The sequence below is a fragment of the Oryzias latipes genome, chromosome 10 (genome assembly GCF_002234675.1).
Source record: "Oryzias latipes chromosome 10, ASM223467v1".
Taxonomy (NCBI): domain Eukaryota; kingdom Metazoa; phylum Chordata; class Actinopteri; order Beloniformes; family Adrianichthyidae; genus Oryzias; species Oryzias latipes.
Window position 1 is genome coordinate 11,650,672 of NC_019868.2, and position 11,174 is coordinate 11,661,845.

General features: G+C 40.9%; 2 protein-coding genes across 3 annotated transcripts; one reads left to right on the top strand and one right to left on the bottom strand.

Annotated features, from left to right (window-relative positions):
- Positions 1 to 3,155: 3,155 nt before the first annotated feature.
- On the top strand, positions 3,156 to 5,955 carry ccdc85b (coiled-coil domain containing 85B). Its single transcript, XM_023959065.1, has one exon. The coding sequence runs from the start codon at positions 3,850 to 3,852 to the stop codon at positions 4,450 to 4,452; it is 603 nt and encodes a 200-aa protein (XP_023814833.1). The 5' UTR covers positions 3,156 to 3,849; the 3' UTR covers positions 4,453 to 5,955.
- Positions 5,956 to 6,129: 174 nt separating this feature from the next.
- On the bottom strand, positions 6,130 to 9,664 carry fosl1 (FOS like 1, AP-1 transcription factor subunit). Of its 2 annotated transcripts, none has more exons than XM_011479987.3 (4): positions 8,931 to 9,664; positions 8,359 to 8,607; positions 7,380 to 7,487; positions 6,130 to 7,289 (listed from the first exon to the last, which is right to left on the bottom strand). In XM_011479987.3, exons 1-4 carry the CDS (start codon positions 9,045 to 9,047, stop codon positions 6,744 to 6,746), a joined length of 1,020 nt encoding a protein of 339 aa, XP_011478289.1. In that variant the 5' UTR covers positions 9,048 to 9,664; the 3' UTR covers positions 6,130 to 6,743. The 2 variants fall into 2 exon arrangements, with proteins under 2 accessions (XP_011478289.1, XP_004073185.1); XM_004073137.4 differs by having other exon boundaries at positions 8,359 to 8,610; positions 8,931 to 9,518.
- Between the last annotated feature and the right edge of the window lie 1,510 nt (positions 9,665 to 11,174).

Here is an 11,174-nt window from a genome sequence, read left to right on the forward strand (position 1 = left end):
GTGAGGAGGATGCAGAGGGATATTGTCCTGTAGCGAACAGCCAAAAGGAGAAAAAAAAGAGTAAATTGGAACAGTTCTTCGAGATCTAAATAACACAGGGCAATCTTTTGGGAACAAACAATGTATAGTTTACAGCAACAATTTAAAAGTATACTTAATAGGATACATGCTGTAATAAGTATATATATACAGTATTATAATGACATTTTGCTCAAAGTGTGTGAAGATGTTTGAAGATTAGGCTGGAGTTTTGTTTGTTTTAGTTTGTTTGCAACATAATTTGATATAATATTCTTATTAAATTATATCATCTCATACTTTCTTTCCTTTTCAAACAAACACAAGAAAATGTTAATTGCTATTTGCTGCTACAGTTCAAGAAAAGCACACCTAAACATTTTTTTTTGCAAGTTAGAAAACAGCCGAAACATGTGATTTACATGTGATATACTTTTTTCCCCCCATTAATAGTTAATTTAATAGTGAAACGTATGGTAACATTTATCTACTGCATTTGCTTTGTGCTGTGCACGATCACAGAGGAGGCTGTGGTCTATCCAATCTGCTTCAGGGTGAGGGCGACGCGCACATGGTCAGTTTTTCAGTCCATCACAGGCACACAGACAAACAACCACTGAAGCATGTTTTTGGACTGAGAGAGGAAACAGAGCTAACCAACAAGGACTTTAACCAACACCTTCTTGCTGTGAGGAGCTAAGCACTACACCAGTGTGCAGCCCAGTACAACTCCATTCATTCATTTTTTTAAAATATTTTTCAATAAGATTATTTGAACAACCAAACAGCTCCAATCAACTGTACTAATTTCCCATTAATGTAACACAAATTCATTACATTTTTATTTCTCTCAGCTTAAAATCAAATGATGGTGAATAATCAAAACGGTCTGCAGCAGAGCATTTTACAGCACCGCTCATTTTTCTGGCTGACCTTTGTTCTTGCATTAATGAATTCATTACAAACTTCATAACATCAAAAATAGACATATTTGCCTGAAGCAACTCTACAGTTTATGGTTTGCTTTGCTGCTTGCTTGTACACAATCTGCTCTCTTTTCCTCTGGGGATTAATCCAAATAAATCCCTGTAAATCTCTCTCCTCACCCTCCCTTTCTGTGTTTCCGCGCGTGTCCTTTAAAATCGCAACATGGGGAGAAAAAAAGAGCCAGTCATTGTGTCCTTTTTCTCAGATCTCTTGCAGCACGTCAACACTCTCATTTCTAACCTCATATGACACCCAGAGTCCATGCACAGATTCCCACTTGCAGGGTTAACACCCTGCATTGTTGTGGCCTCACTGAAACAATGGAGGTGGGACAGAGGCCGGAAGGATGTGGCTGAATGCCTCAGCATAAACCCATGAAAAAAAAGTCTATCGTCACAAAATGTTCTGTGGAAAGAAACTTGTAATGTCTCATGATGTATTTACTCCATACTTCACTGCTCTTAGAACCCTGAAAACATGCTATCATTCAAAAGATCAGAATGAACTCCTGGTGTACAGACTCAAACAGTCCTTCATTGTTTCTCATCTAAACTCTGCTTCTGTTTGTCTGGTTTTATGGGACAATTTGTGGGGGGGAAACAGATTTAATTATAGACATAGTGATTTCTTTTTGTTAAATAATTTTGACTTCAGCTTTGTCCCACACAAACTTTTAAAGTAACAACTGGAAAGAATAGAAAAAACCCCACAAACGTTTCAGATTTCCACAATTTACCACATGTCAAGTTCTCACATATCATACAATGTACAACTTCCTGCAATTCTTTTCAAAAGAAACCTTCCACTATTTTCCATCACAGTGAGCCTGAACATCACACACTGGTTCCACATGTGCGCTCTAAAGTGTAAATGCACACAAGTTAAAGGTATAAAAACGCTTGTTATTTTGAAATGTGAAATCAAATATGTTAAATATGTCTCAACAAACAGCTTCGTAATGAAGAAAATGTGAAAAACATGAAAATAAACTTATTGGGTGCATCTCTGTCCTCAAATAGTTGGTTTGTTTGGATCTTTAAAATGCTGAACAGCAGTCATTTAACCATAAATCCTTTCAACATAAGACAGATGCAGAAAATCAGAATGAAAATCTGCAACCACGTTTTATGTATCTTGTGAGGAGCACTTTCAGGTCCCGACATTGCTACCAAATTCTTTAGTTAAGTCTTGGGCGTTAAACCAACAAATGCTTCCCTACAGTTGTTGAGAAAGCTTTTCACTTCCTCTGATAAAATGTCAGCAGGAAAATGTACACATTCCGGTGGGTGACAACTAATTAGAGTTTAACAACACAGGAAAAGACTGTGTCCTATTTTTGAGTTTTTAGTATACCTTGATTATAAATTTATGTCCACAACAAATTACTTAAAAAAACATTTAGCAAAGACTTTGATCCATGGCAATTATTTTAACAGTAGGGGCCATGTGCTCAGAAGTTCATATTCATAAATGGGCAAACACTTTATCAAAAGGGATCGTTGTTGTCCATTCTGGTTCCATGATGCTGCTACTGAGTGGGCGTGTAACGATTCAATTTAATAAAAAATTGATTCACATCATAATTTTCCAGATTCCTTGCATTTCTTCAAGATAATCAAGTGTAAATTAAATATGTATACAAACAAACAAACAAGTAACAAGAATTAATGGCAAATCCACTCACCTTTTAGTTTAATAAGTTCGGTCCACTGTTGCATTTCCAGATCAAAATAATACAAACAGAACATTATTGGAAAATTCTACCACACTGTTTGGTCACACATTTTTGCAAAATTCAAAACTTGGTCGTTTTTTGCTGCTTTCACATGTTTGTTGTCCACTGTTATAGCATTTGGTCCTTTTGCATTATAGTAAAATAAACCTCAATCCAAATAGTATTTTCCAGTATTAATTTCAAATGATTTATTTCATTTTGAAATAATTTGATATGGCACAAGTCAATTCAGTTACCAACTTGCCTCAGGCAGATTGATCTGGATGGTTTGTAGAAATGTAAATCGATAATACATATGTTTAATTAATTGTTACACCCCTTCTACTGAATGTCACAGATGACTAACCTGCATCAAAAAGCACTTTGTTTCGTGCTTTTATTTTGAAGGACAGCGGGAGCCTGTTCCGGTGCAGCTGCGTGTTGAACGGTGTGGACGCGCAGCTCGGCAGAGTGGTGGAAGTGGTGGAGGCGGACATTGTTGTGGTTAACAGTTCAGCCCTGGAGGATGTGGGGATGCAGCGCGTTTGATAGCAGGTGAGAGTGGACTGTTATTCATCCGCGTTACACAACGACGTGGCGACGCTCGGGGAGAGCGCGCGGCTGCGGCGCAGAGCCTTTCAACACCCGCACATCCGCCGAGCTCATCAATGTGGCGGTGCGAGCACCGTGAAAAAGCACAACATCTGCAGGGCGGGCTGGAATAAGCCCCCGTGGATAGACCGCGCCTTTTTTTTTTTTTTTTGGTTCAGAAACGCTGTTTTTGACGCTGGGAGGTGAAAGGAGAGGTGGACAAACGGAAGGTGCCGCGCTCCCCGAGGCCCGAGAAGGGGGGCCCGCTATGCTGAGTCTGACAGATTGACGTTAATGGGAGCTTGCGGTGCATCTTCATCCACGACCTCATTAAGGCATTGTGCTCTGTGGGCGGATTTGACACAGAAACAGGACAGGAGCCGCGGAATGAAAAGATCCCACCATTTTATGAAACATCCAGTGATTAAGTCACATCTGGAAAACGGTGAGGTGAAGATGAGGATGTGGTAACTGTGTTGGCATTAAATCCAGCTGTAATTCAACCTCAGGAACCCACTGACTGGACTTTCACATTTAAAATGGGCAGTGACGGTGAGGTGATCAACAGAGAACTGTCCAAGATGTCAGACGAGGATTTACTGGCCTGTTCCAAAGAGGAGCTGGTGAGCCGGCTGCGGAAAGAGGAATCAGAGAAGATATCCGCTCTGATCCAACGCGGCCGGCTGATCAAAGAAGTCAACAAACAGCTGCAGGGACACCTTCTGGAAATCAGGGAACTGAAAGTCATCAACCAGCGGCTGCAAGAGGAGAACGTGGAACTGCGAGACCTGTGCTGCTTTCTGGATGACGACCGGCTTAAAGTGAAAAAGCTGGCCCGGGAATGGCAGCTGTTTGGGCATCACGCAGCCAAAGTGATGCGTGAGGACCTAGGTGGGTACTTAAAAAAGCTCGCCGACCTGGAGCGAATGCAGGACGGGCTGGTGAAGGAGAATCTAGACCTGAAGGAGCTGTGCCTGGTGCTGGAGGAGGAGTGCGTGAGCAGGAGCGACTCCAGTCCCGGAGGGTCGACGGAGCTCAACCTGCCCTGCATGGTCGCCCGGGACCTTGGAGACGGGAGCTCCAGCACCGGCAGCGTGGGAAGTCCGGACCAACTTCACTTGGTGTGCTCACCTGACGACTGATGGCAGCTTTACGTCAGCAATCAGGGCTTCTCCTCCTCATGCAGGGAGGAGGCTGTGAAACAAAATTAGGGCTGCCTGAATGCTGCTAAGAATTTTGTGCCACTTACGGTTTTGATGATAAACTTCAGGACTTTACAAAGACATGTCATTTCCCACATAGGGTGTCTACATTTTACAGTATTTTTAACGATTCTTCTGGGATTTCTCCTTTTTCAGTCATGTATTGTAAAAAAAAAAAAGGAAAGAAATGGGACCAAAAAGTGGGTCACATGTGTAAATTTATCTCATGCACTGGACTAGCCTACACTGGTATAAAAGCCTTTTATTTCTACTGCACTGGACAGCACAATCTTAGATCTCCAAATGGCAGATCTCAAGATTTGTTTGAGTCCAGTTTCGAGCCATATTAGGTCCACTGAAACCCAATAGCAGTGACATAGAAGCATTGTGATGAAAACACAACTATTTGATATGAGGTTTTTTCTAGAAACAAACCCACTCTGCTCCTCAGGACAGGATATGAGTGCCATACGATGACTGGACTGTTCAGGCAGTTTGTGATGGCCCACGCGGGGGGGGGGGGGGGGGGGGGGGGGGGGGGGGTCCTGGCTGAGTGGGGCTGCCTTGTAGGATCTAGTTAATGTGAGCAGTCAACACAAAAGTTGCAGATCTAAAAATTACTGATGGAGCTAAACTAAAAAAAAAGAAGTTTATAAAAACCCATCTGGGAAACTTTGAATCAAACTGGAAGGTCTACAAGTTTTTAATGATTTTTCTTCTATTTGAGTGGGTTAGAGACGGTTGTTTAGACATTTTTATGATATTCATTTGGTATACCGCTGTATTTCTTTAGGCCGGTAATTCCCGGCTCTTCTTCTTCTGTAAGTCATGTTTTTGTATTTAATCTGTAACGTACAGGATCATCTCACCTTTGACCCCTTCTTTCTATTGGTTTGTCTGTATTAACGGAACTAACTATTTTCTGTTGGAATCATAAATGACGCACATGGATTAGAAAAAGACTTAATTTGTGGTCAGCTGTTTCATTGGTGGGCTATGCTCGTAGTGCACTAAAGAGCTTTAAATACAGTGGGTGTGACACCCTGTTGCTGTCCCGACTGTTCATTGTGTGCTTGAGCGTTCACGTGACGGCAAACGCTGGATCGATTTCTGCACTGGTTGTTCTGACATTCTGTGTTGGTTTCTAACTCGGGCTCCGCCTCTGACACTGGAGCCTCATTTCAGCGATCCAGCGCTGCCTTTACTGTAGCCACAGGTGATTTAGCGGGAGATTTTGGGGAAGCTGTGGGCCTGTCACAGCTAAGGGGTCAGGAAGCGGTCAACACGCACCTTCGTGAGCTGCCATTAGAAATCAGCATCACAATTGATTACCTTTGCACTTTTTCGGCTCAATTAACTCCTTTTTTAATGAGAGCTAAAGTGATTTCCTAGAATTTATGTCATTAATGAACATGTTTTAATTGACCAAACATGCTAAGGGGGGAAAAAGGGAAAATATGTGTTATTTATGTGAAACTGCATGCAAATAATAATTAATTTAAACTGTCAAGTTGAAAAATAGCAACCAGTGTTTTAGTTATTACAATATCCTGGTACTTGCAAAAAAAAAAGTCACAATTTCTACTAACTAACAAATTTTAACAACTTTTCACCTTCGCCCACTTTTTTTGAATTTTATTTTATTTATTTTAGTCACAGTTTTGACAAAAGCTCAAAGTAAGGCACGGCCCTCCATGTCTGAAAGTTTAAAAATATATTACACTCTCAAAATAAATATGTGAATAACGGTCAGTATCAACACCTATGGTCCAGCCTTAGAGGTCAATGTAGAGTATTCAGAATAACAGTAATGACCAAAATTGTAATAATTGTTTCCCTTTTCAAAGACAGTTTTTAAAAACATAAAGTTAATAACAAATTTCAAGCTACGCTGTTATCAAATTCTCAAGAAACCAATATATAAACTTTTCTTTAGAGTGTATATACTCTGCATGCAGTGATTAAATCTCACACATTTCTATTCCACAATATGGCTTTTAAACATCAAAATATAAAGACTTTTTTAAATAGTAGGAAGAGTGTAACATTCACATTCTAGTAGTGCCTCAAACTTTGAAATAGTCTAAGAAAAGACTGAAATGAAGTGGCTGATCATCCTGAAATGCCTAAGATCACTTTCATTTCCATCACTTTCCCCAGAGATAGCTCTGTCAAACGTCTCCCCTCCGCTGACTGAGGTGAGTGTTAGTGTTGGCTGCCGGCTACGCAGATCACAGGGTGAGGATGGAGGGGGAGTGCAGAGAGTGGTCGGACTGATCGCCACTGCTGCTGCTGCGGCGGTGAGCAATCCCGCAGGGCTCTCGGGCCCCCGGCTGCTGGTGGGATGTAACGTGAGACGTGGTGGAGGAGCTGGCATCCGAGGAGCCACCTGGATAGGTGAAGACCATGTTGGATGAAAAGGAGAGGAGGGAAGGAGTAGATATGAGAATGGGGGTGTGGAGGGACTCGGACTCGGTGGCAAACGTAGATGAGGTAGAAGCCACAGGCCTGGTGGGGAGAGTAATCTTGGGTTTGGGCTTCTCCATCTTGACTGGTGGTTTTTTTGAAGGTCCAGGGATGCTTAATTCCACTGGCTCCATCTTGATGGCTCCTAAAGAAGAAGCTGCTGGAGTTGGGTCGGAATCTGAATCAGATTCTTCTATTTTGCAAATAGGGCGGTGAGCTTCCAGAACAAGCTCCAGCTTCTCTTTTTCTTTTTGTAAGTCAGCGATTTCCTTCTTCAGACGGGACTTTTCGTCCTCCAGCTGGTCCGTCTCCTACACCAAGGAAAAGTAAGCAGAGAAAAATAAGTTGAAGTACAGTTAAACCTGACTCTAAACTCACAGCATTGTTCGGTGTTTACTCACGCTTTGCAGCGAGTCTGTCAGCTCCCGGCGACGATTGCGACATTTCGCCGCAGCCATTTTATTCCTTTCTCTTCTTATTCTGCGCCTTTCCAGCTCGTCTTGGGAAAGCTTTGATTAGAAACAGGAAATAAGAAAAGTTACAATGAATAAAACAACTTTAGATTAAAATGCAGAAAGAAAGAAAACAGCAACCAAGTCCAGGTGATGTTGAAGGACAAATACTGCCACCATGTGTCCACAGACAGTCATGGCAGCTGAATTATTTAGGAAGACTGAGCTTCTGTGCGTGACACCACAACACTGACTGCATTCGACACCCTACTACATAATTACTGATGCGGCAATATTTCCCGCCCTTCCTGAAGGATGACTCACTCCCTCAGACTCGTGACTCAGGTGTGAGTCACAGAGATTGGCTTGCCCCTGTGAGTCACATGACAAAGCACTTCCTGTGCCATGAAGTTACAAAGTTGGGACGGGGATATGTGCCAACATGTGTCCGGTAAAGACAAATGATGACACAGAGGGGCAATGATGCTTTTAATGTGTAGTATCTCTGATTTCTAGCAATTTTTCACATATGATTCAATAGTTTTTCTGTCAGTAATTCAAATAAAGTCCATCAAATGACATACAGGATCAAACTGTTGTATACCCCCAGTGGACAAATGCAATCGGTTTTTTTTAAAGTTAAGTGGTAATGTTTAAAAACACATTTTTGTAAACATCCTTTTGCAGAGGGTTGATTGTGTGTATGTAATAAGGATATGACACACTTATGTCACTGAAAGTAACAGGAAATGACACATAAGGGATTTAGCCACTATCTCCACTCCTTCATCTCCACTCCTTTGAATGAGAAGGAAAAAATAAACGCCAAGAAAGAAAATGAATCCAACTTATCTAACACTAAAGGCATGGCCAAACCCCATCACCAAAGACTTTTCAAAAGATTTATGCCTTTTTTCCTTGTACTTACCTGTTCATCATTCCTCCGCCTGGAGGAATGTGCAGTAGGTGCTCTTATCACACCAGGTCTAAGGAGGTAGGACGGGGAAGGCTGTGGACCCATCGCCCTCGCCGCCGGCATTGTTGGGTAAGGAGCCACAGGTGATCGGGAAGGGCCTGGAGGATGCATGAGAGACGGCTGGACCATCCACTGAAGGTCCTGGTTTGTTGTGATGGCGTTGAGGCTGGGAACAAAGTGACTGCTACCCGCCATTGTAAACTTCTGAAATAAAACCAAACAGATTATAGTCATGAAGAAACTAAGTCCAGCATTAGTGTGACTGATCGGACACACAGAAGAACTTTGAAACACATTTATGATCTGAAAAACCCTATAGATGTTTTGAGTTGTGTAATTAAACTAGAATAGGAAAGGTCCAACTATTGTTATTGTGAAACAGAAAACAGGAGCTTTAAAAATATACAGCTAAAGCAAAACTAGTGTATAACCTTTCGTATTGATGATAATAATGAAACTAATTTTGATAATCCCTCAATCATTCAGAATAATTCCATTAAATAATGTCAGAACAGTACCAATACCTGTTCCTGTTGCGTGGTCGAAGTGCTGACGCCTCCCAGTGATATGGAGCTTGACCCAGAGACCGCACCTGAGTATGGCGGGTTCCCTCTTCCCTGACTTCCAAAGTTTCGAAACATCCTTTCACCGTCAACGAAAAAGACAACGAATCTGGCCGGGACCTTTTAAGCGTGTGAGCTTAACTTTCGAGATGAGTCTTGCTTGTTAATTCAAACTCAGGGTGAGCCCACCTTTTTGTCGTAAATCGGTAGATTCCAATTCGGTAAGGGTGACAGGGGGGAACAAGGAAGAAGAACTTTCCCTAAGTTTCTCTCAAAACAACCAAAGTTTTGAGAAAATGATCGTTGGTGTTGGTCCTCGTCCTTAGTCATAAATGACAAGTGAAAAGTCTGGAAAGAATTTGTACGATGTAAACTGTTAAGGTTGTTCTTTAAGTTTACCCCGCCCCTCCGCGATTACGGGAAATAGTGCTGTCTGGAATCTCTCACGAATTTTACCACGTGCCGTGACGTCACTGTCCATATATGGCAATAGTTTCCTCCCAATGATACAACGCCCGGGATTCTTGAAGCTGCTTCTGCCCGTGGTTAGAAACTGAAACAGGGGATTTTATTATCCAATGCGTGACGGAAATAAAAGTATCTTTCCAAAGTTCAGGTGAGAAAGAAGGCTTTTATTTCAACAAGGGAAGAGAGAGCATGCATGCAGCTAAATTAACGTATTAAATGTTTGAAGAAAATCCTCAAAACCACAAACAAAATATAATTTTTGAACTTTTTATTATAAGATGGAATAATTCGTACTTAATAACCTATATTGATTCTCAATGATACATTAATTTAAATTAAATAAATAGACTTTTTTTACCCACACCAGCACTTAATCTAAAATAAAAGTAAAAAACTAAAAAGTTTTTCTAATTTAGATAGTCAACATTCATATATGCTTAGCCCACATACATTTTGATAAATGATGGATACTTTCACTTCATGCATGTATTTGATTTTGTAGATATAGAAAACAAAACTGTTTATGAACAACAATACATACTTAAAAATATGTTTGGCAATTATTTATATTTTAAACAGATTTGGTTATCTATATTATTCAAGCTTTAAAATGTATTTACAATTACCACACATCAAGCTAATTCCTTACTACTACTTCAATTAAACAACTCACTATAATGCTGCGTGACTCCCAGGATAAATTCCTATTTGGCAGAGATGGAAGCACATGTGCTTGTAATTTGAGGTTTTTGGGCTTTTACTCTCACTTTACAAACCTCTCTAGCACACAAGCTTGTGGAAATGATTCAGTTAAAAGGAATTAGGATCACTCATTCATTTTACAATCCATTCCAACTATTTTTTTATGTGTGTGTGTCTTTGGTGAGGTTAATTTGATACAACAGCTGCTGACTTTGCATCCCCAGGAGAACAGCGTTCCCGGCATCGGCTGTTTTCCCCTGTTGGTGGCTGTCGCACCCACCTCTCATGTTACTGCTAACACCTCTACCTTAACTCTGCTTTGCAACATTTTTCACTGAGTTAAAAGTTTGGACATTTGTAATACTAAGACACGGCTAAATAATCTCGGTTCTTTACCAGACAGGGAAGATTACAAATGGATGCAGTCAAAGTAGTATAGTATTGTACCTTTTTATCTGAGGCTTACTGCTGATTTACATTACCCAGTAATATTCAGAGCAAACATGATGCATGATTTGTTTATTCTACTGGATTTAAATAAATGTAGGCTAAAGGTTAGAACAGGATGATTATAGGTCTGGAAATATGGATATCATCACATTACAAATGATGCATGTCAAATGTCAGCCACTTTTGTTTTTCTGACTACACATTCATATACCCTTGGGCTCTCTCTGTTATCTTTTATTTGCCCGTTTTATTTCCCTTTCAGGTGACTGTGAGTAAGAGATTGCTTCATGTTTAGTTTTATAGCACACGTGTCCTCAAAGTTTTTTTTTTTCTCTTTCAGGAATGTGGGATAAAGGAAGTTCTTATCCCCCAGCAGTCTACTCATCCCCAACACATTACTCACCTATACCCACAGGCACACACCCACGCACAAACACACCAACTCTACACGTTTTGACTCTTGTGCCTGGTTGGTGTTACGTTTCATGCCTTGTCAATTTATGCTTACGTACAATGAGCAGAGATGATCTGATAAGGGCTGTACAGTTCAGGTCTGAACAAGAACAGACTGATAGTCCAAACCTG

What these genes read in the sequence shown, in the direction of transcription:
- fosl1 (XM_004073137.4), bottom strand. Translation starts at nt 9,047, where the DNA reads ATGTTTCGAAACTTTGGAAGTCAGGGAAGAGGGAACCCGCCATACTCA. An exon ending in CGACCACGCAACAGGAACAG is followed by an intron (nt 8,611 to 8,930) that starts GTATTGGTACTG and finishes GTTTTATTTCAG; the next exon opens with AAGTTTACAATGGCGGGTAG. An exon ending in TGACAGACTCGCTGCAAAGC is followed by an intron (nt 7,290 to 7,379) that starts GTGAGTAAACAC and finishes TCCTTGGTGTAG; the next exon opens with GAGACGGACCAGCTGGAGGA.
- ccdc85b (XM_023959065.1), top strand. Translation starts at nt 3,850, where the DNA reads ATGGGCAGTGACGGTGAGGTGATCAACAGAGAACTGTCCAAGATGTCA.